The sequence below is a fragment of the Aulostomus chinensis genome, chromosome 9 (assembly GCF_037954235.1).
Source record: "Aulostomus chinensis isolate RoL2024-O1b breed Wild chromosome 9, RoL_Achi_v1.0, whole genome shotgun sequence".
NCBI classification, from domain to species: domain Eukaryota; kingdom Metazoa; phylum Chordata; class Actinopteri; order Syngnathiformes; family Aulostomidae; genus Aulostomus; species Aulostomus chinensis.
This window is the reverse complement of record NC_141328.1, coordinates 1,002,501-1,028,839: the sequence shown is the minus strand read 5'-3', so window position 1 is coordinate 1,028,839 and position 26,339 is coordinate 1,002,501. Positions and strand designations below refer to the sequence as shown.

The 26,339-nt window shown below is 48.5% G+C and overlaps 2 protein-coding genes across 2 annotated transcripts in view; both read left to right on the top strand.

Annotated features, from left to right (window-relative positions):
* Positions 1–9,163, top strand: part of plxnb3 (plexin B3) — a 65,619-nt gene extending 56,456 nt beyond the window's left edge. The window contains exons 29-40 of the mRNA XM_086212939.1: positions 177–323; positions 1,218–1,298; positions 1,387–1,465; positions 1,543–1,646; positions 1,731–1,818; positions 1,983–2,149; positions 3,713–3,873; positions 3,953–4,100; positions 4,228–4,292; positions 4,697–4,772; positions 4,850–4,924; positions 5,059–9,163. Of these exons, the coding sequence (XP_086069065.1) occupies positions 177–323; positions 1,218–1,298; positions 1,387–1,465; positions 1,543–1,646; positions 1,731–1,818; positions 1,983–2,149; positions 3,713–3,873; positions 3,953–4,100; positions 4,228–4,292; positions 4,697–4,772; positions 4,850–4,924; positions 5,059–5,163 (1,296 nt within the window). The 3' untranslated portion in view covers positions 5,164–9,163. The remainder of the gene's footprint in view (positions 1–176; positions 324–1,217; positions 1,299–1,386; positions 1,466–1,542; positions 1,647–1,730; positions 1,819–1,982; positions 2,150–3,712; positions 3,874–3,952; positions 4,101–4,227; positions 4,293–4,696; positions 4,773–4,849; positions 4,925–5,058) is intronic.
* A 4,597-nt stretch (positions 9,164–13,760) lies between these two features.
* srpk3 (SRSF protein kinase 3) overlaps positions 13,761–26,339 on the top strand; it is a 19,595-nt gene continuing 7,016 nt past the window's right edge. The window contains exons 1-12 of the mRNA XM_086212935.1: positions 13,761–14,196; positions 14,970–15,063; positions 17,557–18,485; positions 19,220–19,328; positions 19,403–19,490; positions 19,622–19,709; positions 19,794–19,900; positions 19,992–20,157; positions 20,640–20,665; positions 22,594–22,686; positions 22,963–23,017; positions 25,897–26,115. Of these exons, the coding sequence (XP_086069061.1) occupies positions 14,187–14,196; positions 14,970–15,063; positions 17,557–18,485; positions 19,220–19,328; positions 19,403–19,490; positions 19,622–19,709; positions 19,794–19,900; positions 19,992–20,157; positions 20,640–20,665; positions 22,594–22,686; positions 22,963–23,017; positions 25,897–26,115 (1,984 nt within the window). The 5' untranslated portion in view covers positions 13,761–14,186. The remainder of the gene's footprint in view (positions 14,197–14,969; positions 15,064–17,556; positions 18,486–19,219; positions 19,329–19,402; positions 19,491–19,621; positions 19,710–19,793; positions 19,901–19,991; positions 20,158–20,639; positions 20,666–22,593; positions 22,687–22,962; positions 23,018–25,896; positions 26,116–26,339) is intronic.

The following is a 26,339-nucleotide window of genomic DNA, read 5'->3' as shown; positions in this document are numbered from 1 at the left end:
TGATTGAAGACTGGTGGCCTGACCTGCTATAGCCAATCAGCACCTGCCGAACGCTAGCGCACCTGACATGGCTCCACCTCCACTGTTACTGTATCTGAAGCCACATGAGATCGATCACATGAGATCACCTGGGGTCGCCGGTCTAAATCCTGCCCCCTCCCCCATCTGTCTGTCAGGAGGTGGCGGGCGAGCCGCTCTACATGCTCTACAGAGCCATCAAGTACCAGGTGGACAAAGGTCCAGTTGATGCTGTGACAGGAAAAGCCAAGCGGACCCTCAATGACAGCCACCTGTTGCGCGAGGACATCGACTACTGTGCTGTGGTAACTATGGCAACACACGCGGTGTAATGGACTGACAATCAATCAGAGAGCACAGTTCTTTGACAGAGGTCCGAACCTCAAGTTGACTCTCAACATTTGACCTCATGTGACAGGATGTTGCTCGTTAGGGATGCTTTCATCTCCTGTCCTGGACCTGATGTTGAGACGTGCCTCTCTCTCTTCCCCCTCCCTCTCTCTTCCCCCTCCCTCTCTCTCCCTCCTCCCCGTCTCTCTCTCTTCCCCCTCCCTCTCTCTTCCCCCTCCCTCTCTCTTCCCTCTCTCTCTCTCTCTCTTCCCTCTCTCTCTCCCTCCTCCCTCTCTCTCTCCCTCTTCCCCGTCTCTCTCTCTTCCCTCTCTCTCTCTCTCTTCCCTCTCTCTCTCCCTCCTCCCTCTCTCTCTCCCTCTTCCCCGTCTCTCTCTCTCTCTTCCCTCTCTCTCTCCCTCTTCCCCGTCTCTCTCTCTTCCCTCTCTCTCTCTTCCCTCTCTCTCTCCCTCCTCCCTCTCTTTCTCTCTTCCCTCTCTCTCTCTCTTCCCTCTCTCTCTCCCTCCTCCCCGTCTCTCTCTCTCTCCCTCCTCTCCATCTCTCTCTCTCTCCCTCCTCCCTGTTTCTCTTCCCCCTCCCTCTCCCCCCTCCCTGTCTCTCCCTCCTCCCCATCTCTCTCTCTCTCCCTCCTCCCCGTCTCTCTCTCTCTCCCTCCTCTCCATCTCTCTCTCTCTCTCCCTCCTCCCTGTTTCTCTTCCCCCTCCCTCTCCCCCCTCCCTGTCTCTCTCCCTCCTCCCCATCTCTCTCTCTCTCCCTCCTCCCCGTCTCTCTCTCTCTCCCTCCTCCCCGTCTCTCTCTCTCTCCCTCCTCCCCATCTCTCTCTCTCTCCCCCCTCCCTGTCTCTCTCTCAGACTCTGACAGTCTTGGTGAAGAATGGAGCTGAGGTTCAGCCTTGTCCAGTTAAAGTACTTGACACAGACACGATCACACAGGTACCAGTCTGTCCGTCTGTCTGCCTGTTCTTCACCTGTCTGTCTGCCTGTTCTTCACCTGTCTCTCTCTTGGCCTTTCTGTCTAAAGGTGAAGGACAAGATCTTGGATCAGGTCTACAGAGGAGCTCCGTTCTCTCAGAGACCAGCGGCTGACAATCTGGACTTGGGTAAATACCCGCCTCATCCGTCAGCCAGTGTTTGATTGACAGCTCACATTGATCACATTTCTGTCTTTGATTGACAGAGTGGCGCTCAGGTCAGGCAGGTCACCTGACCCTATCAGATGATGATGTCACAGCTGTGGTTCATGGCCGCTGGAAAAGACTCAACACACTGCAGCATTACAAGGTAGTGACCACCGTCCAATCACAGCACTCCTATCTTCGTGCTCTTGATTGGTGAACCGGTTTCTCGTCTCTCTTGGTCCTTCAGGTTCCAGATGGAGCTACCGTAGCTCTGATCCCTCGGTCTCAGAGTTCAAGTGGACTCAGAGTCAACCAGGTTTTCCAGACTGGAGAGAGTAAGAACGCGCCATCAAAACTTCCGAGAGCACATAGAACACCTCAGTAGAAGATTGAGAACCTGCCACCAAAAAAAACAATCATTCAGATCCATCAGTTCATCTCTGTGTGGTGTGAAGCTGCCACTGTTGGTGGGTTGATGGTCTCAATGTGGTTGCTATAGAAACACCGATGCTGGAGGGTGAGGAAGAGGAGGGTCTGCGGCTGTGGCACCTTGTGAAGAGCAGCGAAGATCCAGAAATCCCAAAACACAGGAAGAGCAGCATGAGGGAGAGAGAGAGAGCCAAGGCCATACCAGAGATTTACCTGACCAGACTGCTGTCCATGAAGGTAACACACCTGAGATTTACCTGACCGGACTACTGTCCATGAAGGTAACACACCTGAGATTTACCTGACCGGACTACTGTCCATGAAGGTAACACACCTGAGATTTACCTGACCAGACTACTGTCCGTGAAGGTAACACACCTGAGATTTACCTGACCAGACTACTGTCCATGAAGGTAACACACCTGAGATTTACCTGACCGGACTACTGTCCATGGAGGTATCACACCTGAGATTTACCTGACCGGACTACTGTCCATGGAGGTATTACACCTGAGATTTACCTGACCGGACTACTGTCCATGAAGGTAACACACCTGAGATTTACCTGACCGGACTACTGTCCATGAAGGTAACACACCTGAGATTTACCTGACCAGACTACTGTCCATGAAGGTAACACACCTGAGATTTACCTGACCAGACTACTGTCCATGAAGGTAACACACCTGAGATTTACCTGACCGGACTACTGTCCATGAAGGTAACACACCTGAGATTTACCTGACCGGACTACTGTCCATGAAGGTAACACACCTGAGATTTACCTGACCGGACTGCTGTCCATGAAGGTAACACACTTGAGATTTACCTGACCGGACTACTGTCCATGAAGGTAACACACCTGAGATTTACCTGACCAGACTGCTGTCCATGAAGGTAACACACTTGAGATTTACCTGACCGGACTACTGTCCATGGAGGTATCACACCTGAGATTTACCTGACCGGACTACTGTCCATGAAGGTAACACACCTGAGATTTACCTGACCAGACTACTGTCCATGGAGGTATTACACCTGAGATTTACCTGACCGGACTACTGTCCATGAAGGTAACACACCTGAGATTTACCTGACCAGACTACTGTCCATGAAGGTAACACACCTGAGATTTACCTGACCAGACTACTGTCCATGAAGGTAACACACCTGAGATTTACCTGACCGGACTGCTGTCCATGAAGGTAACACACTTGAGATTTACCTGATCGGACTGCTGTCCATGAAGGTAACACACTTGAGATTTACCTGATCGGACTACTGTCCATGAAGGTAACACACGTGAGATTTACCTGACCGGACTACTGTCCATGGAGGTAACACACCTGAGATTTACCTGACCAGACTACTGTCCATGAAGGTAACACACCTGAGATTTACCTGACCAGACTACTGTCCATGAAGGTAACACAACTGAGATTTACCTGACCGGAATACTGTCCATGAAGGTAACACACTGGAAATTTACCTGACCAGACTACTGTCCATGAAGGTAACACACCTGAGATTTACCTGACCGGACTACTGTCCATGAAGGTAACACACCTGAGATTTACCTGACCGGACTACTGTCCATGAAGGTAACACACCTGAGATTTACCTGACCGGACTACTGTCCATGAAGGTAACACACCTGAGATTTACCTGACCAGACTACTGTCCATGGAGGTAACACACCTGAGATTTAACTGACCAGACTACTGTCCATGAAGGTAACACACCTGAGATTTACCTGACCGGACTGCTGTCCAGCGTTCACCTGTCTCTCTCGCTCTGAAGGGAACACTGCAGAAGTTTGTGGATGACGTCTTCGTGGCGATCCTCAGTACGAAGCGCCCTCCTCCGATTGCTGTCAGATTTTTCTTTGACTTCCTGGACGACATGGCGGAGAAACATGGCATCGATGACCCAGAGACGGTCCACATCTGGAAGACCAACAGGTGAGTCAGGAGACGGACAGGTCACCAGAGTGATTCTGAGGGCGCCGGCTGTCTCTCTGAACTGTCTGTGTCTCAACAGTCTCCCTCTCAGGTTCTGGGTGAACATTCTGAAGAACCCTCAGTTCGTCCTGGACGTCCAGGTGACCGACAGCATCGACGCCGTCCTGTCAGTCATCGCTCAGACGTTCATTGACTCCTGCACCACCTCCGAGCACAAAGTGGGACGGGTACGACCTGTCTGTCTATCACGTGTGTGATGACTGCTACACACATGACCTCCAACTGTGTCTTGTTGTAAACATTTTCCTGAGTAATTAAGTCATTTGACCTCATAGTAGCATTCCGTCCAATCAGGATTCTCCTGTCAACAAGCTGCTGTATGCCAGAGAGATCCCTCGATACAAGCAGCTGGTGGAGAGGTGAGACGGCGTTGACAGTCAATACCACACGTAGACCCAGCTGAAAGACCCTCATTGCCCTACAGTTACCATGGAAACATGCTCCCAGTGCAGCATAGTCACCATAGAACTGTGTCCTCACTGTACTACAGTTACCACGGAGACATATCCTCACCAGCCTACAGTTACCAGAGTAACATTCCTTGACTGCCCTACATTTACCATAGTAACATACATCCACTGACGCATAGTTACCATGGAAACATGCTCCCTCTGCTCAGCAGTTGCCATAACATCCTTTCACTGTCATATGGTTGCCATAGAAACTTTTTACACTGCAAATGAGTAAAATATTGCTACCGATTCTTATTAACCGTCTGAACCTGTGCGTGTGTGCGTGTGTACATGTGTACTTGTGTGTGCAGGTACTATAGTGACATCCATAGTGCTGCGTCCGGTTGCTACCAAGAGATGAATTCCACTCTGACGGAACTGTCTGGGGTCAGTAACACAGAATTACTGTCACCGTGGCAACAGAGAGCCTGCAAACATAGAAGTAACTGTGTTTCTCTCTGCAGAGTTTTGCCTCTGAGATGAACAGTCTGGTCGCTCTTCATGAACTCTACAAGTACATCAACAAATATTATGACCAGGTAACACACACACATGCGAGCACGCGCGCGCGCACACACACACACACACACACACACACACACACACACACACACACACACACACACACACACAGGTCAGAGACCGAAAACTAAATGAGCTGTCCATGTCTCAGATCATCATGTCTCTGGAAGAGGACAGTTCTGGACAGAAGATGCAGTTGGCGTACCGGCTACAGCAGGTTGCTGCCCTGGTGGAGAACAAGGTCACTGACCTCTGATGACCTCTGATCCCATCAGTAACAGGAAGCAGTGAGCCCTGACCATCACGAAAGTTGAGGCCCACTGAAGGCTAAAGCACACCACCTACCGGTCACACAGGGAAAATCAAAATGGAGGCTTTTTTGATGGGTGGCGCCAGGCGTTGGTGTGTTTTAGCTTTGAGGATGAAGGCACTTCCTGTTGAGACCAGAGAGACTGAAACACTGGAAATCAATGAACCCTGTTAACGCTGTGTCTTCCTGCTGTGTGTGTGTGTGTGTGTGTGTGTGTGTGTGTGTGTGTGTGTGTGTGTTGGGGTTAGGAGATTTTTATATTCAGACTCAGGAGATCCCAGTTGTTAGAGTCTTCACACTGCAGCAGCAGCAGTCAGACGACGACGCACAGATCAGGAACGTCTCTCTCCAGCAGACGTCCACTGAGCCGCTCTTTCCCTCACAGGCTGTTGGGGCACTGGTTTGGAACCCACACCTCATCCTGAACCGTCTCTCAGTCTGAAAACTGGTTCCAGAGCAGCAAATGATTGTGTCCAATAAGACAAACCAGTAATTTAGCTTTGGTCTCACATGTCCCCTTCCATCGCCGTCATGATGAGCGTGGGCTACAAGACAAATCTCGAGGTAGTTCTGGACTGGTTCGACTAGAACCTTCTAAAACTGGTTAGCTGTTCTACAGAGAGGGCCACAATCGAACTATGTCAGTTCACCTCACTGCTCTACTGGTAATGCTAATGCTAGCACTAGTTTATTCTACACTTTTCAAAGATCTTAGGACAAGGAAAACCTCCTCTGACCAGTGTCGCTGCTCCAGTTCTGCCTCCTCCTCTTAGCCGGAGGGATCCTGCCCCCTGCCCCTGATGCTGAGTGGTTCTAGACCGGTCAAGTGCCTATCTGGAAGAACGTTTTCTGGCTGACAGATGGTTTTTGGTGGTTGAAACACTAAGAGAGCCTGTGGCGGAGAGAATTTCAGCCTAAAACTGACCTGAACCAAACCTGAACCTGAACCAAACTCCCACCCACCTGACACCAGTCAGAGGTGGAAAATGACAATCGAACTGATCCGATCAGGGAACATCACCTGCTGCCTTGCGCTACATTCCCCCTGCGGTCCTGCTGTCTGTCCTCAGTGTGAAGAGCCAGAAAGCACAATTTTAAATGTTTCTGCCGATCACATGTATTGATTATTGATCTTCTGATCTCAGAAGTGCTGGATGTTTTTAATCAGTTCTCTTGCCAACTATATTTTTAGCGATTCCAGGTGAAGCCAGCTGCGTCTCGGCATATCAAGAACTTTAATCGTTTCTTTGGACGCAATAACAGAATCAGGGCTTAAAATCGTGGTTTTAATGTGACTCCAGTTCCTGCTCATGAAGTTTCTAGCAACTCAGATCTGAAGCACTTCAGGTGAGCTCGACCTCTGACCCTCAGTGGATCCCAGCTTCTGCAGTCTTGTCCTGGTTCAGTCAAGGTCTCAGGTTTACACTTGGAACAGGAGAAGATGAAATCGGCCAGGAGGGTTTGTTTCCATGGGAAATTTCAGTGCTGTCAGAAATGAAAATGCTGCAGACGTAAGCGAGCTGTTCTGACTTCACAAAGGCCAGGGTACTGATGGAAAGAAGGGCAGCTGGGCCCGAGGTGACGCCGCACGGCGGCGCCGCACAGGACACGACGGCTCTTTGTCTCTTGAAAGACTAAAACAAGCTAAATTCTGGAGAACAAGAGTTGAGGATGAAGAAGAAATAGAATCACTGAACATAAACAACCAGCTGATCGACAAGATCGAGACCTGTGTGTGCGTGCGTGTGTGCGTGTGTGTGCGTGTGTGTGTGTGTTAAGCTTGTCACTAACTTATTCTGTGTACATACGTGAACCCTATTTATGCCAATTAATCCCAGGTGTGCCTTCACACTTGCAGCTTGGTGCTGTCTGTCTGTCTGTCTGTCAGTCAGTCTGTCTGTCTGTCTGATAGCAGCCATACTGATCATGTTTCCTAGTGGGATAATTGATGAACCCTTAATTCACCAGCGAGGGAAAACAACAGCGACCTGGAAAAAGGAGTCTGACTCCATCACCTCTCATTAACGGTCAGAGTAGAACTCCTGTCCAGGGTGGCGGGAGACGCCGTGATGGACGTGGAAGATCCACTCATGAAAACTTCAATTATCTGCTGCATTTCCACGCAGAGAAAAAAATGTCGGTCGGGCTAATTCAACGAAACAGTACATGAACTAACTGGACCTGAATGTGATGCTGATGCCAGGCCGAGCCGTCTCTGAACGCCAGCTAGAAACAAAGGATTTAATTGGTTAAACATTTCTGCAGGCAGAAATCCACTGAGCTTCTTGGAAAAATCTGTTCCTTCGTATAAACACCCTTCAGTTTGGACACTTTTTTGTGCTGTGTTTCCACTTGAATGCTGGATGTGCTATAAGCAGCCAGCCGAGCACTCAGTGTTACAGAGCGCGGATCTCTGCTGTAACGGGATCTTACAGTTAGCGTAAGCATGTGGTCTGAAGCTGCTGCATCTCCCTGGATGGAGCCGGTGTGCAACCATGGACCCGCAGAAGACCGCAGGTCCTGGTGTGGTAACAAGATGCCTGACACAGGCTCTTTCTGATGCTGCAATGTCCATGCTGGCTACACCAACAGCTGGCGTGCTCTTTGTCATGCTAGCTTTTTTAAACCTGCTTCGCTAAGTTAGTGGAACTTGTCCTCAGATGCATGTGATGTTTTTACATTTCTGTTCTGATGTCAATCAGCTGTGCTGGATCCAAATGTCCAGACTTCCTGCTTTGCACCTGGACGCGACGATACAGAAGAAGCAATAATTACCCTGGCCAGGAGGACACAGCTGGTCTTGATCCCACTGAGGGGATCAGAGGGATCCTGGACATGGGATCCGGGGAGGGTCCTCAGCTGAGGGTTTGATGTGAATGTGACATCAGTGTCTCTGTAAAAGGAGAGACTCACTGTACGTACTAACAGACGCCAAGCAGCAGATGTCACAGTTCCGGACTGGAGTAGGGGATGTTTGTGGTGGACTGACCTACAGAGCGACTTCCTGAACTCACCTGTGTAAATGGACGAAACCGAACCATCCTGCAAGACAGAAGAACAGCAGTCAGCTGTCGGCTGCTGCAGAACCCAGGTCGGACATATTTTGTAATAAAGTGTTTGAATGAGCTTCCTGCTGACTGGACGCAGTCTCTTTACTTTTTTCTTCTTCTTCTTCCTCCGATCTTTCTGATGAGTATTGCTGTTTCATTGGAATGTTTTGCTTGTTTGTTCTTGCCTTGTGTGTGTTTTGACCCTGTGTTTGACCCGTAGTTGTAGTTCTCTGATCGAAATAGATCTGCATGTGTGTGATGATGAAGATTTACGGTGCTCCTTCAAGATTTTTTTTTTTGGATTAAAAATAAAGACAGGCGGGGGGGGGGGGGCTTTGACTCCTCAGTGTCACTGATTATGTATTTAATGGGAGGAAGAAGGTCAGAGATTGACCTTTGACCCTTCCGTTGTCTGTACAGTTTTCTAATCTCCTGCATCATGATGAGGTGATTCTCAGCTCTGATTGGATGAGCTCTGTTTGTTACTGACACGTTTTCTACAAGGGAATAAAATCTTTCAAGTGTTTGTATGAAACCAGAAGCACAGATGGCTTTTCTACTGACAGTGTACAGTTTGCTAGCAGAGTGTAAATGTGCCTGTAAATACTTGTCCGGAATGATGATGATGATGAAGATGATGATGATGAAGACAATGACAAGGCTGTCATGCAAATGTGTTTTTATTGTGAAGAGGCAGGCAGCCAAACACAATTTGTACCATGTAAATTAAAGTTATAATTTTAACATTTCCCTGGCGGAGTGGTGCCAATACTTGATACCTGGGTTGTGTGTCAGTGATGACAAATATTCAACTTTATTTCAGTTTAACAAGTAAGGTTATAGCTTAATGGTCCATCCATCATCCCTCCATCCATCCATCCATCATCCCTCCCTCCCTCCATCCATCCATCCATCATCCCTCCCTCCCTCCATCCATCCATCATCCCTCCCTCCCTCCATCCATCCCTCCCTCCATCCCTCCATGTTCTCCCTCTCCTCCTGTTCAGGGTGGTGGGGGTGGAGCCTATCCCAGCAGCCTTCCCCCTGGACAGGTCACCAGTCCATGGCAGGGCCAACACATAGAGACAGACAACCATTGGCTCTCCCAGCCACGCCTACGGTCAATTTAGAGTCTGGATTAACCTGGTCCCTCTTGATGTCTTTGGACTGTGGAGGAAGCTGGAGTACCAGAGAGAACCCAGCAGGAACAGGGAGAACATGGAGACTCACCCAGAAAGACCCCGTGCTGCAGCCGGGGCTCCACCCACAACCTTCTTGCTGGGGGGCCACCATGAGGACCACTGCTCCACCCACAACCTTCTTGATGGGGGGTCACAGGGAGGACCACTGCTCCACCGGGCCACCTTAGCTTAATGGTATAAAAACAAAATCTGGATAAAAGCCAAATCCAGAATTTAAAGTGATTTATGACATCAGGATACTTGTCCTGTATGTTTCTAGTTGTGTCTTGAAGATGAAATAAATATAAACTTAATTACTGGTCAAAAAGTGCTGTAGTTGATTAACAAGTCAAGCTAGCGTAATTATTTATTTTTATTTATCTAACCTTTATTTTACCAGGTAGTCACTTGAGATCAGGTGATCTCTTTTTCGAGGGGGACCCTGGCCAAAATGGCAGCATCTAAAACAAACAAAATAACACAAAATCAGAAGAACAAACAAAGCGACGTGCTACAGAGAACAAACCAACAGTGAAACAAGGCCAGACGTGATAAAAGTCGAAGCAAGGAGGCAGGGGGAGGCGGGGCTTTACAAAGGGTCACTGAGGACAGAAGGTCAGGTTCATGGAAGTGTGACACATTATCCAGCTCAACAGTTACACTGTCCCATTTCAGTCTTTAAAATGTCCAAAGTCTGTGTTTAAAATCAGACGTGGTGGTGAGAGCCTGCAGTTTGAGAGTTTTTTGAAGTCCATTCCAGGCAACCGGAGCAGAAAAAGAAGAAGCCCTTTTCCCAAACTCAGTGTGAGTTCTGGGTCCTGAGGCATGTAAAGGATCCTGTGAGCTGGAGGATGTGTTTGGTGTGAATGTGATGTGTGAGGACAGACAGAACGGAAGGTTACCAGGGGTGGCTTTGCAAATGAAGGTGTACCAATGATGCAGTCTACGGGCAGAGAGAGAAGTCCAGCTTCCCTTTGTGGACAGAGTGCAGTGATGGGTTCATGCTCTCCAGCCAGTCATGAATCTAGGAGCACCGTCTCCAGCACTGCAACGTGGTGGAACCAGGAGACGGAGATAAAACATCACCAGAATCAAGAACTGGGAAAAACGTAGCAGCGACAAGTCTCTCTCTCTCTTTTTTTTTTTTAGAAACATGTCTTTATTATAAATTGTGCATAAACCATACAACTCAAATGTAGACAGATTTTACATATGCATTGTGTCTTAATTACATTTACACAGCTTTTATACTTTACACCCCCCCCCCACCCCACCCCTCAAACCAGCACACGCAGTCTGAGTTCACAAACCTAGTGGGATACTGTTAATAAACTAGAAAATACAATAGACATAGATACAGATATCAAAGTCTTCTCACAGCCTTCAACCTTCTGTCTTTGGTCTGGGAAGTACCTTCCAAAATATATTGGATATCCTCGGCCCAACATATTGGAAAAATGGAGTCCATGCATCGTAAAAAAGATCGATTTTGCCACGAGACCAATATGTTAAATATTCCATCGGTAAAAGATCAAAAATTACCTTACGCCATTCTGAAACTGTGGGTGATTTGTTTGAGATCCATTTTAATAATATGGTTTTACGTGCAGCATAGGTCAACACATTCAACAATTTCTTCCTGCAGATATCTTGACTCTCAGATGTGGTCTTCCTAACAGAAGGCATAGCGGATCCAAATCCAATTCTCCATCAAATACCAAGTTCAACCTTGAAACAAGCTTCCCCCAGAAATCCTGAACATGTCCACAGGTCCACACAGTATGTAGAAAACTCCCCACCTCTGTACGACACTTCATACACAGACTGATTTCTTTGGGTCCATTTTATTTCTGAGTTGAGGCGATATTTGAAGACGATGTAACAACCGGAATTGTAATTCTTTTGTTCTGTTCCATATGGATATGTTGTTAGCATTCTCCCATTTACTTGTCCGTGTATCCTCATCCATCACCACCCCAAGGTCCTGAGCCCACGTTTGTAGGATGTCATGATCCACTTTACAGGACTTAGAGAGGGCCTCATAGCAACGCCTCACTATCAACTTATTGTTGTGTATTTTATCAAGTAGATGTTCAGTGGGTGACAGTTCCAAATTGAATCTGCACTCAGTTTGATTCTGAATAAAACTTCTCACTTGGAGGAACCTAAAAAAGTGTGTTTGGGGTAGTTTATATTTTAGTCTTCGTTGATCAAAAGACATCATTCTACCTCCTTCAAATAAGTCCTTTAAAGTTCTAATACCTGCCTTCTCCCATAAAGAAAAAACATTGTCCATCATTCCTGGGAGAAAATCTGAATTTTTCTGTATTGGGCTAATTGGTGATAAAACACCTTTTCTCTTCTCCCATTTTTTAATCATATCCCAAACCTTTAGTGTAGATTTGACAATAAAATTGCCCTCCACAATCTCCGAGTCTTTTCGGTTCCAAATAAAAGGGAGACTAGCTAGTGTTATTGGTTTTCCCAAATTGTATGTTTCAATATCTAACCAGACAGAGTTTGGGTCATTTCGTACCCAGTCTACCAAATACCGAAACTGAGAAGCCAACTGGTATAATTTGATGCTGGGGACTGCCATGCCTCCTTTATCTGATGGCAACTGCAACCTTGCTAACTTAAGTCGTGGTCTCTTATGGTTCCAGATATATGTCCTAAACCAGTTATTTATAAGTTTGATAGTGTTATTGTTTAGTAGGATGGGAATCATCTGAAACTGGTAAAGCAGTCGACAAGTCTCTTTTTGAAATAAAAGAGAAACAGGACTGAATTCTGAAATAGAAACCCAGCAACACTTTTAGTTTTCTTGACAAATGTCGAATATAAAACCTTCGTATTTAACAGTCGATCCATGTTCAATTTGCTCTCCTTGTGAGGTGTGAAGAGAGGCGGCATGTAGTTTTATGTTGGATTTAGTGAAGATCATGAATTTAGTTTTCTCTGGATTAGGACAAGCTTGAATCGCAGTCGCTGGGTTTCAGTTTCCTTAAAAGCAAGTTGTCAAAGCTCCAGAGTCCTAGACGAGGTAGCAGCACAACAATAATGACAGTCTCGTCAGCATAACAATGGAAGCTTGCATCAGAAACATGTTTGCCAAGGTTATTAATATAGAGCGTGAACAACTGTGGACCTAAAACTGAGCCTTGCGGCACCCCCTTGTGGACAGATAAAACATCAGAATAGAAACCATCAGCATGAACACATTGATTCCTCAGACAAATAATTAGAGAACCAATCAACAGCAGAGCCAGACAGTCCACTATTACATAGCCTTTCTTTCAAACCTTATGGTCTACAGTGTCAAACGCTTTTGAGAAATCAAGAAAAGGAGAAGCACGATGTTCTCTCCTCTCTAGAGCTCCGATTCCATCGTTGACTACCTTCAAGGTGGCTGAGACTGGGCTGTGGGGTGGTTACAGGATAAAACATTGGATTAGCGTCGTAGCTGGAGATATGTGATCGTGTACACGGCTTGTGTCCCCACTTATATCAACACAATAAAGTTTTGACTAATTAAATACAGTTATCATACTCACTAATCTGGGCAAAGTGCTGAGTCTGCAACTCTGCACGCTGATACAAGGACAGCAGCGAGTGACAGCACATGAAGCAACATCAGTAAGAAAACTGTTGTCCAGGCAGGAGAACAGTTCTGAGTGGCTTGTCTGGTCTAGCATGAGTTGGTAAAGTGGCCATCTAACAACCAAAGAGTTGCTGGTTCGGTAACCGTGTTGAAGTGTCCTTGAGCAAGATACTGAATCCATGTTGGGAACAATAAAAAGCGTTTTGAGAGAAGATGGAAAGGTGTGATAAAATGATACATAAATAGAAAAAATACCACGACGCCAAACTGGTGCCTGTTGGTGTTTACCTGACTCACCTGGTGGCTGCACCGAACGTCCAGGTACCTCCGACACAAAAGCTGTAAATACATCGAACCCTGTGGAGGAAGTCAGAAACCTGCTCTGGGTGCTACTTGTTCCATCAATTTAGTGTTTTTTAAAGTATTTATTTTTGAAAAAGTTCTACATTCTCACTCTGTCAGCCCAGAACAGTGCAGCAGGGCTGGGCCAGGCAGGAGAGCGGGAATGGAACTTGTTCAGCAACGTGATTCACTGACGATCGAAGACAGATCAGGAGGGTTTTATTCTGAGACCATATATACCAGAGATCAAGCCATAACAAACGGGCCTAACTAATTCTGTTGGTTTCACTTGAACAGGAAATTTTCCCTTCTGTTAGTTATTTTCTGGGGTTTCCAGTTTGGGTCCAGTCCCAACGTGGTCGACCACTGCGCATGCGCCGAGCCCGGTGTCCGGTGTCAGACTATCAGCAGCTGTTGAGACCATGAACGTCCGGACTGAGACAGCGGAGGGGACACTCTCAGAATAAGCAGGTGGACCCGGTACTGACCCAGGACGGAGTGGTCCGGATCGCAGGAAGACACGCTGCTGTGTCGGTCTGCTGCTGGAGCAAACGGAGCTAACGAAGCTAACAGAGCTAACGGGCGAACTGACAGCGGACTGTCAGCTGTTGTCAAACGGGGCTAACGGGCTAGCTAACGTGAGACGGTTCCAGTCGGACTGTCTCCAGGTTCCTCCGCCCGTGTGCGGGGAGTTTCAGACGGCTAACATAGGCTAAGAGGCTAGCTGTACAACACCGTTGGTCCAGCCGGGATAGACCGCTCTGACCCGGTTCGGTTCGAGGACTGGGAGCTAGGATGTTAATAGGTAAAGTAGTCGAGACCCGGGTCGGTGTATCGGTACCGTTATCTCATTCAGTCCTAGTCCCATCAACGTGCTAGGCTAGCTCGGGTCCGCCAGCGGTACCAGCCTGTGACTGCTACTGTCACACGCGCACACGCCGCCGCCAGACTCCGTTCGGAAAAACGATCAAATGTGATTTGATTTGGATCCTGCCGGTGAATCCCGCCCGCAGCCCGGGGACTTCTGACTCTTCACGTGTGCTGGTTGATTCGGCACCAATCGAACTTTTGTGAAACGACAATGTGCGTTTTCAGGAGTGTCTCGTGCTGCCTACGAGTGTGTGTTTACCGTGGAGAGGCGTGTGTGCGTGTTGCATGTACGTCAGCATCTTCTATGTGATCTCTCGCGTTTATTTATATCACTGAGTCACTGATGACTGGGTGTCTGTTTGATTTCTTTCGTTAGGATCTGTGTAACTGGTCTGTCATATCAGATCAGAAGCACTCAGCCTGAGGGTTCCTTCCTCCAGCTCTCAATAACCAACAGTCACTAACAGTAAAACAGTCTGACGACCAGGCATCTTTACCAGGGTCTCCGCATTTTTTGTTACTTTTGCAGAAAACCTTGTAACATTTCATGTCTTAAGTGTGGCGATGGAAAACCCTGAAGACGTTTAAATTACCACATTTTTAAATGAGGTTTGGTGGGACTGATGGATCGGGGGACCAGGAGGTCTAGGAGGACCTTTTTTTCATTGTGTCTGATCCCAGGATGTGACTGACTCTTTTTCTTAACAGCAGTTGGTGCCGGAACCGGGAACCCCGCCTCCTCCGGCAAGAAGCACCGGCGGAGAGGCAAAAAACACCGGCGAGTTCGTACGGAGGAGGGCCGGTAAGACAGCAGCAGACACACCGATGACCCACCTCCTTGCACATGGACACACTCCCAGGCTAAATATAGGGACGTGTGTGAGTGTGTGTGTGTGTGTGTGTGAGTGAGTGTGTGTGTGTGTGTGTGTGTGTGTGTGTGTGTGTGAGTGAGAGAGAGAGAGAGATAGCAGCTTGTGAGCTGAGCTTCGTTCCAGGACCGCGTCCTCCTCTGACGGCAGCTCCATCGGGTCCATGCCATTTCTCTGCTTGTTAAGCAAGCACGTGATTCTTGAGTGCATTAAAACAGTTGTTGGTGGGATCAGATTTGGAGCCGAGAGACTTTGACAGCTTGAGACCTGTGTTGTGATGTCACACGTGCATGTCAGCACGTCAGTTGCAGCCTGGTTCTGGTGGTGGTGGTGGTTGTCCATCAGACCTTGGTGTCTGACTCCCTCTGTTAGGGGACACATTCTGAAGCTTCCTTGTCTTCTGATCTTCCGATGCTGCTCATGGAGTGCCAGTTGCTAGTGTTGCTATAGTTACAGCTCCATGAGGTCATTTAACACAAGAACCAGGGAGGAATCACTTCTTGATGATGTGTGTGTCTCCTTACAACCGGTTCACTCTTGGCACCACAAACCAGCTGTGGAACGGCTGACTGACATTCACATTCAAACACGGACGGTCGAAGCTGAGGCAGCATCGTCTCCTCGTCTGTCCAGAAATGTGCTGGTTTGTCAAACATGGTGATTCCTCCTTCAACGCCCTGGGACCTACAGAGCGAGCTCAGACCCCAGGTCAGTTTGGGGCTGACTGAAGTGTAACACAGCAGAGTACATCTACTCCAGCAGCGTTAGCTGGGTATGTAGCTGCCGTGACCGGGTGGGGGGACGTGGCTCTGCGGTAGAGTGGCCCTCTGGTGATGGGTTCCACCTCACCTCCACGGAACACTGTGCCCAAGTGTCCTTGAGCAAGATACCGAACCCCTTGATGAGCAGGTTGGTGTACTACAGTAGGTGTACTAGGCCCACCTAAGCTTCCCCCTGCATGAAGCGTTTGTGCTAAGCTAGGCTAAGGTTAAGGGTTTCTTCCTCTGTGCCAAGCTAGCTGGTGTCCTGCTGACACAAACTAGTGTGGCCAAGCGACTCAGATCCATTAATAGAACCCAGACACTGAACCGTCTTCCAATAACACACACACACACACACACACACACACACACACACACACACACACACACACCGCTCTGAGTCATGAACATTGCTGGAGAGTGTGAGAGCTGCACAAAAATAGACTGGTGTGTGTGTGTGGGGGGGGTGTTATTGTCATTATCATTTTTTTTAATTTAGCACAAAGCTAAAGCAATGCAACCCATCAAGAGTATAAGAGTGTACATTGTCAGAGCGACATCATCATGATGTCATCACCCCTGAAGGCAGGCAGAAGAGACCCCTGATGTAGAGCACCTGCTGCATCCCTCAGAACCCCCATTCAGCTTGTTGGCTCGTCAGATCGCTGGGCTGACGGTTGTACGGTTGCCATGACAACAGGTGGTGATGGAAATGCAGACGTCACATTATCGTCTCATGGGATTATTTTGTAGTTTCTGTCTGATTTCTTAGAAATCGGGTTTCTTTGTTACTTCCCCACCAGGTCAGTCACCTGCCATTCATTTGTGATTGTTGTTGCTTGTTTCAAAGAATCACAATGTCAGTGATATGCCTGTGTGGTGGTGAGCGCCGGCCCAGTAACAGGTAGGACTCCGATGGTACTGGTGATGTGTGTCACTTTTCAGCTCCTCCAAGGATGGTGAGTGGCTGACTTCAGGGTTGTAACCTGAGTGACCTGCTGCCATGTTTGTAGCAGCGGTGCTCAGATTTTATGCCACTGAATAAGGAAGGTGAAGGTGAAGGTGAAGGTGAACAGGGCAGCTCCCACTGGGTACCAGCATACCTGGACCACGCTGCTGCTGCTGCTGCACCAGGGGGGCTATGGGGAAGCCAACTCATCCAGATGTAGAGGTGTCCATTACTAACCTAGGGAAGCAACAACGGGCTCAGAACAGAGCAGCTCAGGTTGCACTTGGTTGTACAAAAAGAGCTCACATTAATAACATGCGGAACCAACTCGACTGGCTGAAGGTAGATGAGAGGCTAACAACTAACAACTAACTAACTAACAACTAACTGCAGGTCACCTTCGACCTCTGCTGCTGCCGATGTCCTCTAGGGACAGATGCCGCTTGGATCTGGGTTACAGATACAACAGCCCCCTTATGGCAGAGCACGTCACCTGTAGGTTTAGCTGTGTCTTGTGCTCCGATTGGCTGTAATAGCTGAGACGCATCATCAGTAGATCCACTCGATGTGTTAGTGATGCACCTGCAAGCTGCTTGTCTGTAAACCGTTAGCGCAGCGCTGCAGCCCGTCTGGCCTCCAACCCGTCCCAGCTAACAACTCAGGTCAGAAGCAGTGCCTTTATCATGGTTCATAACCTGGAGTTTCCTCTGTTTCAGGTCCAACGACCTCTGTGACCTTCTGAACACGGACAGCAGCCTGCTGCCAACACTGCCACAGACCTATCTCCAAACCACCCTGCCCCACCAAAATACTCCCCGAACTACCTCACCATCAGGAAATAATCCAGCTCTCCTCCAGCACACCCATGGAACTACTGTAGTACCCCAACAGAAACTCACACATTTCACTGCAGTACCCACTGAGACCTCCACCTGCCTCCCCCAAAATGATCACCAAGCGGCTTCACCACGGCCCCTGGGTACCCCTCAGAAGAGCCCCTCCCCTGCAGATGCAGTAGAGATGCCTTTACCACCCCCTGATCCTCCAAAGAATATTACCCCAACAGCCTCACTTCCCCCTCTCATCATACCCCTGATGGTGCCAGTGAACAGCCAGTCGCCTCCTGCCACATCACAAAGTCCCGCCCACAGCTGCAGCCAATCACCAGCAACTGTTAACCAAAATATTACCAAGAATTCCTTCACTCTGCCCCACATATCTCTTCAAAATGCCACCCAGACTCTGTCAGGGGGTTCTACAGAAACCAAGACTCCTTCTAAATCACCTATAACCTTAGGCCAGAATACCAACATTGCCTCTGCCCAGCACCCTGCCAAAGCTCCTCCCACCCCGCCATTAAGCCCCTCCCATCCTGATCAATTCCTGCTCAACTCAGTGACCTTCACGTCCAGTGTGTCCTCTCACCTTTACTCCCCTTTGTGCTGCTCCTCCGCCTCCTTCCTCTGCTCCCTCGACTCTCTGCCCCCACCCATTGGCCTGCCACCTGTGATGTCATCAGCACCCTCTCATCGGGCCACACCCCCACCACCTCTAAGCCCTCCCCCTGCAGAGTTAACCCTTCCCCCAGCACAGCTGCTGGGCTCTGATGATGAGGAGCAGGAGGATCCTTCAGATTATTGTAAAGGTGAGTAGACCAGAGAAGCTGAGCTGACTGGCGGCACCTAGCATGTCCCATAATGCATTTCATCCGTTACCAGTAACGATAATAAAAGCTGATGGTGATACAGTTATGTGATTAATTCCTGACTGACAGAACCAAACAGCTGCTTTCAGGTCATATCTTTAGTGAAGCCATTTTTGGAGAAGGAGGCCTTTTGAGGAAGTACCTTTTTGACTAGAGGAATCGGGTCTAAACTCAGCTGTGGGTATACTACAGCATCCCTCAAAGAGTACCGCCTCAGGACGTAGTACTCTTTGAAGTTTGAGGAACTATGAGGTTGTGTGTTTTTCAAGGATAATTTTCTGAATGGTTGACCACCTACTGTATTTGATTTCAACCACCAGGTTTTAGATGGTCTGCAAACTGATGACTAGATTCATGGTAGAGAACGCTGACGAACGCTGGACTGACGTCGCGGTCCAGGCCCGACTACCTGGTAATGCAGGAGGCGACAACAGTGGGAATTATAAACACTGACCAGCTCTGAGAAAGGGTAGAACTTTCCCTTACGTCAGTGGACTCACTGACCTGATCCTTGAGGGCTGTGGGCCACAGTCCAAACCGACAGCAGCAGCCAAAAGGAGGGTTTTCAGGAGAACTAGCAGAGCCAGAACCTCAGGGGGTTGGAGGAGAAAACTCCCGACCTGTCCAGCGTCCTCACATTGATGTCTACGGTGTCGGTTGTGTTAATCTTCCAGGTGGTTACTACCCGGTGAAGATCGGCGATTTGTTCAATGGGAGGTACCACGTGGTCAGAAAACTTGGCTGGGGACATTTTTCTACAGTGTGGCTCTGCTGGGACCTGCAGTAAGACAGACACACTCCCAGGTAGTCCTGTGTCACTGTCCTGCCACCGCCTCTGACCCTGTGTCTGTCTTTAGGAAGAAGCGTTTTGTGGCGTTGAAAGTGGTAAAGAGCGCACCACATTATACTGAGACGGCGCTGGATGAGATCAAACTGCTCAGATGTGTAAGTGCCACGGGGCTCGCTGAACTCCACCCTGACAGCCACGGCCCGTCACTGCCTGCCACTACCACACCCCCACCCCTTTCAGCACTGTACTGGTGAAGGTGGAAGGTAACCTGTCTGTCTGTGTCCAGGTGAGGGACAGTGACCCCTCTGACCCCCACAGAGAAACCGTCGTCCAACTGATTGATGACTTCAAGATCTCTGGAGTCAACGGAGTCCGTATCCTTCACCATCATCTGTCTGTCTGTGTGTCCCTTTGGATTTGGCTCTGTTGTTGGTTCCTTTCCTTAGCCGCTCTCTCAGATGTCTGTATGGTTCTGGAGGTTTTGGGCCATCAGCTGTTGAAATGGATCATCAAGTCCAACTACATGGGTCTTCCTCTGGTTTGTGTGAAGACCATCATCCGACAGGTACCCCCCACGGACTGGTGGTACTCTCCTTGACATTCATATCTTCACACGTCTTCTCAAGCCTGTCGCTCACGGCTGTGTGTGTGTCCAGGTGCTACAGGGTCTGGACTACCTACACACAAAGTGTAAGATCATCCACACAGACATCAAGCCAGAGAACATCTTACTGGATGTTGATGAGGTTTACATCAGGAGGCTGGCAGCAGAGGCCACTGTCTGGCAGAGAGCTGGAGCACCGCCCCCTTCAGGCTCATCAGGTGAGGAGCAGCGATTTGATTGGTCAGACAGACATGACAGTGAACGGGTTTCCTGTTGTGAGACAGATTGACTCCTGACTGTGTTGATGGAATATTGGTCATCTGATTTGGGTCCATAGGAGGGCCCGTGTCCGGCCCACAGCCCTCAACAGCCAGTGAGAGTCTGTGTCTCTTCTCTGGTGTTGTGATGGAGCCAATTGGTTCAGTGATGAAGGAAGCAGCAGGATTAGTTTTCAATAATGAAGCACACTGTGGTTAACTTTAGTTAACCCTGCTAATAAACATATTAGTGGCAAGCCTGAGTTACTGGGAGCTGTGGTTTCCACTCTGCTCACAGACAGACAGCTGTCTCACTGTCTGTGTCTGTCTCTCTCCTTCTGTCTGCTTGTGTTCTTCTTCTGCTGTTTTCATCTTCACTTCTGCTTCTGTTTCTCATGTTCTCCTGTCTTTCTGTCTCTCTGTCTCTGTCTGTCTCTCTGTAGTTAGCACGGCTCCCAGGGATCTGCAGGTAAGTATCCAGGTGTGATGCCTGCTGTGGTCTGATTGGTTCCTGCTCCTTCAGGTGTCTCTGACCTGCAGGAAAGGCTGTCAGCTCATTGGATGGCAGAACAGTTTGTTCCGCTGGCCTGGCGGTTCTGATGCATCACACTTTGATGATAGGGTCACCGTTTGTTGCATGCCCCCCCCCCACTCCAAACAGACAGAGTGTGTGTTTGTGTGTGTGCGTGTTTGTTTGCATATGTGTGTTTGTTTGTTTGGGTGCGTGCACGTGTTTGTGTGTGTGCGTGCTCGCGTGTGTGTGTGTGTGTGTGTGTGTGTGTGTGTGTGTGTGTGTGTGTGTGTGTGTGTGTGTGTTGCAGAGTCAGTAACTATCACTGTGTCTCTGTTGGGGAGCGCTGAGGCTTCTTCAAATGCAGCCTCCCCCTGATTTTTTGAGTCAAGCAAAGTACCAAGACACCAAAATAGAAACAAAATGAAGTCAGACAGTTAAGATCCTGCTCAAGTATCAGTGCAGGGGTCAGTTCAAGATGGTCTCCTTCATCTGTCAGGCTCCTGTGGATCCTTTAGATGAGGGCACCTGCTAACATCTTTGCTGCTAATCATGAAACAAAAAGAAGCACTTCTGTTATTCTGATGGTCATAATCACATCGACGGTGAAAAACAGGAGCTAGCAGTGAGCCCAGCTAGCGCTCGTAGTCTCTGCTGGTGGGATTTGGGTTTCTCTGATTGCAAATAACAGTTTATCTTTACCCAAACTCATCGGGATGATTTGGGGTACCAAAGGTGATGCAGCATGGCAAGTGGCCAGGCACATTGTAATGTTTAGTCAACAAAATGTATGATTTATTAAGCCAAAACATTTAAAAGTTTTAAAATCTCAGTGACTGTGGGATTCCCATCTGATGATTCAAACCACTGAGTTGAAGCGCTTCCAGTTTAGATTTTATGCTGATTTACGTACAGTGAAAATAATTCTAAAATAAAGTTATGATAAACAGTCTTAGATTTGTTGTGTTGTTTTTTTTCCCACAGACAACAAGCAAACTTTTAAAATGCTTGTATTCTGAATGGAGTTTGGAGTTGATATTTAGTCTGACACGACTGTTAAAGTGTACCTCACCTCTCCAGTCCTCACCACCAGGAGGACTCAGCTCACTAAGATGTTTCTCCTCCATCACTTCTTAGTGACTCCAGACTGCAGGAAGAACCAGCCACATATATTTAGCTAGAAGCTAACAGAGACTGATGCTAACAGCAGCTAAATTGGCCAGGAACGTCTGGTCACCAACACTCCAGGGGGTCTGGTGTGATCCAGGTCTCCTTGATCCAGATGGAGGATCAGGGGCCCACTAAGACTGGGACTGGAGATCAGAACCCTTCTGCTTCAGCACAGGTGTGAAGGGGCAGGACCAGCTGGCTCAGGTTTTGTCGGGTCAGTCTGTTAAACTTGAACATGATCTTTATGTTTTTGTAAAAGTTGTTATGCCTGTAAAGTTTTATATCAGTATAGTGAGGGGAGGAGCTTGATAAGTGAAGGCTCCTCCTTTTGTCCACCACTAGTCCAGCATCCTGGGAGCATGCTAGTAGCAGAGTAAGGGGTCTGTAATGGTACCTGAATGATCAGGGCTTTGTCGGAGAGGAGACTGAGGTTTTTACTGGTTTTGGTCTGGACGGCGCTGCAGTGTTCTGGACCAGCTGGAGAGACTTTAGAGACCTGGTGGAGCTGCCTGAGGACACGCCCCCAAACAGGGACACAGCTGATGTTTGTCTGTTGTGTCTTACAATATCAGTACAGTGTTGCTGTATAGAAACTTGATATGTTCTCTCTCTCTCTCTCTCTCTCTCTCTCTCGCTCCCTCTTCCTCTGTGTGTGTGTGTGTGTGTGTGTGTGTGTGTGTGTGTGTGTGTGTGTGCGCGCGCGCGCATGCGTGTAGACTGGTAAAATGTCAAAAAACAGGAAGAAGAAGTTGAAGCGAAAAGCAAAGCGTCAACAGAGACTGCTGGATGAGAGACTGGTGGACATACAGGTATTGTAATACCACTACAAATACTTGGATAATATTACTGCTGTACTGCCATAGTAGAGCCGTCAAACAGTTGTCGTACAGTCAAGACACAGAGTCCCTTCCTTTGAGGTGACTTTGCTAGCATAGGTTTTTCTGTTTCATTGTTTGAGCCCCTCTGGTCCTCCGGCATTCAACTAATACTGCAGTTTTACTGTAGTATTACAACTGCAACTGTTACTTTTACCTCTTTAGTGTGGAGCAGTGTAACAAGAATATGTTTGTGTTGTTTTTGCACAGAGGATGGAGGAGGAAGACGGCATGTTGTTACAGCCTGACGACACTGACAGTAACTGTGAGTATGCACACACTTGCTGACTCTCTTAGCTGTCCATCGAGTTCTGAGTTGGCCATAGAAGACTTGGCGGGGTAGGCGATGAGCAGACATGCGAATAGTGTGACCTATCTAGCATAGGTGTTTTTTTGGGCATAGCTACTTCCATAAAGATGGAGTTAGAGCTGTTGAGAATTTCTGTGTATGGGATCTTCTCAGGACAGACCAAGGATTTTCTGAAGGCAGCAAATGTGGAAGGCCTCAAGTCTGTAATATGTTGTCTGTATGGAGTACATGTTTCTGCCCCATAGAGCAAAGTGGACACACACGGCATTGCAGACGGTAGTTTTGGTGGTGGGGTCCAAAGGCAGATGAGGCTTTGTTGATGCGGGTGTGTATTTCAGTGTCAAGGGAGCAGTGTGAGACAGTGTAGAGTCGAGGGAAGTGAAATGATTCATTGTTCTGAGCGGGACACTGATAGAAACTGGGGGGAGAAGAGTGTTGGGTAGTGAAGTGGGACATGACCTCAGTTTTTTGGATATTGATCTGAAGACTGAAAGATTGATATGGAGTGGAGATTGTGTTGAGTGTGTGCTGCATGGACTCTGAACTGTGTACCAGCGCTGCACAGTCATCATTTTGGCGGGTTTTTGTTTTGGTATGGGCCTGGAACCGACACGGTCCCAGGGCACTTTGGAAGAGGTAGGTGATGGCAGAAAGGAGGAGATGAAAGAGCACTGGTGCCAAGACACAGCCTTGCTTCACTCCAACTTTTACCTCAAAGAACTCTGACTGGAGTTCTCCTGTGAGAACTCTGGCTTGCATTCCATCGTGCAGTCGCTGCTATTGGTGACTGTTCCTTGACTGACCAAGTGTTTCCAAGGCTGCGCTGTGGATAGCATGGTGTGGCACTGGCCAGTCAGAGGATTCCTCAGGGATCTGGCCAAGGTTTTATGCAAGGAGCCGCTGAAGGTTTTCTTTGGTGGTGGGGCTGTTCAGTGCTGTGCAGTTGAGTTTGCTGTTTGGGGCTGTCCTTGGACGACAGGGTTGGATGTTCATGAGGAGTTTGGCTCTGACCATACGATGGTCAGTCCAGCATTCAGCTCTGCGCATGACTCAGGTGGTAAGGACATCCTGTCTGTTGTTTTGACAATTATGTAGTCCAGGAGATGCCAGTGTTTTTGCCAGGGGTGCTGCCAGGTGGTTTTGAGCCTGTTCTTCATCTGGAAGATGGTGTTGACCAGGTGGTGCTCTGCACAGAGGGAGAGGAGCCACAGCCTGTTGCTGTTCATTTTCCTCACTCCATGCTGGCCTTTAACTTTGTGCCATACCAGGTGCTCAGTGCCTACTCTAGCTTTGAAGTCTCCCATAAGTGTGAGCTTGCCGTGGGGGGAGTTTTCTGTAAGGTGGAGTCGAGAGCCTGGTAAAAGTCCTCTTTGATGTTGTGCTTGGTTTTTAGGGTTGGTGCAGAGGCACTAATGAGAGTGGCGAAGCGTCCCTTTGAGTGGGGAATACACCATGTCATCAGTCTTTCACTGATGCTGATGGGGGACTGGGATGTGCTGCAGTTGGGTTTTCACAGCAAAGCCTACTCCATGGATGGGGCGAGCACATTCGGGGACCTCTTACCAAAAGAAAGTGTATCCTGCACCAATCTCTGTCAGAGAGTCCTTGACATGTAGTCTGGTCTTGCTGAGTGCTGCTGTGTCGATGTTATGTTATCCCAGCTCCAGGGCCACAAGTGCAGTCCTGCGGTGGGGTCTGTCAGGTGTTTTGGCCAAGTCCAGTAGTGTGTGGACATTCAACAAAGCAATGTGTAACTGACTGTTTCTTTTTTCATCTGTCAACTGCGAGGGAGGATGCTCTGACGGTTGTGGTATACCGTCCAGAGGAGCAGAGCACACATTTTTTGGACCACCTTTTCCAGGTCCTTCCCCATCTCAGGGGTGACCAGTGTGGGGCTGCTCAGTCACAATGGGAGGTGCCGAGGGGACGCGGTGCTCCATCCCGCAATCACAGCGATCATCACACCGTTGCCGCCTGTGTGCATGGTTTGGCAAGACACTAGATTAAGTAGAGATGTTGTAAAAAGTTTTTATAAAATGTATAGCTTGTTATGTGGGCCTGAGGTTTACAGAATTGGAAAAATGGCAGACGTAGCATTTGTTAGTAAATTGAGTCATAACTAACTTTTGGTTTGTCTTGTAGGAGGAGCCTCCGGGATAAAATCAGGGGGAAGGAGCTCCTCTAGAGTTTTTGTAGTTTGGGCCTGGAGAGAGCAGGATGCCCTGGAGCTCCATAGCAGAGGCCTTATGGTCTTTTGGGTTTTCTTAAGTTGTTTCTTTTAAGTTTTTAATAGTTTGACCGGTCTTAGCTTAATTCTTTTTTTTCTTTTGTTATTTCTGTATTTTGTTTTCTAAAAGCACAAATGCACTTCATGGGGGCTTTGGAAAAATAAAAGGGTTGAACGGGGAAGATTGACTCTGGCTCCGTCCTCCACCATGGGCCTCAAATCCTACAGGGCCCACTGCTGCTCTGCAATCCCCTACACTTTAAGCCTGGAGCCGCGGGGCTCCAGTCACCATGTGCTGCCATGAGGAGGCAGGGTGAGGGGTCATGGTCAAGGAGAGGCTATGGACTGACCTCGGAAGATTTACACGGTCAGCTTCCTTACCCAGAGTGGGTTAGTCAGCGCGAGGGACGAAGGGAGGGGCGTCACATGCATATCGACATGCAACAGCTCTCAAGCATGCTGTGATGGACACATTGCTATCACCCTGTGCGTAGAGCCTGCAAACACACACACACACACACACACACACACACACACACACACACGGGCACACACACACGGGCACACACACAGTGATGTAAAACTTGTCCTGCGTCCGTTTTCTCAGGCTCTCTGGTCATAAATGGCAACACTTCCTGCTCCACATCCAATAGCAAGGCAAGCCCAGAGTCCAGCTGCTCCTGGTTGGATGACAGATGCAATGGCCATGCCCCTGGGCGTTTCTCCAGCCCCGCCTCCGGCCTGTCAGGATTTTCCAGCTCAGTGATATCAGCAACTTCAGAGTCAGCTCTTTCTACACACTCGGGATACTCGAGTGGACGAGACAGTAAGAACACACACACACACACTGTCGGTATTTTTAGGAGTATCTGAGTGCTGGTGATGAACAGCTGGGACAAAGGATGATGATGATGATGGTGATGGTGATGATGATGGTGATGATGGTGATGATGTGATGATGTGATGGTGGTGATGGTGATGATGGTGATGATGGTGGTGATGATGATGATGGTGATGATGATGGTGGTGATGATGGTGATGATGATGATG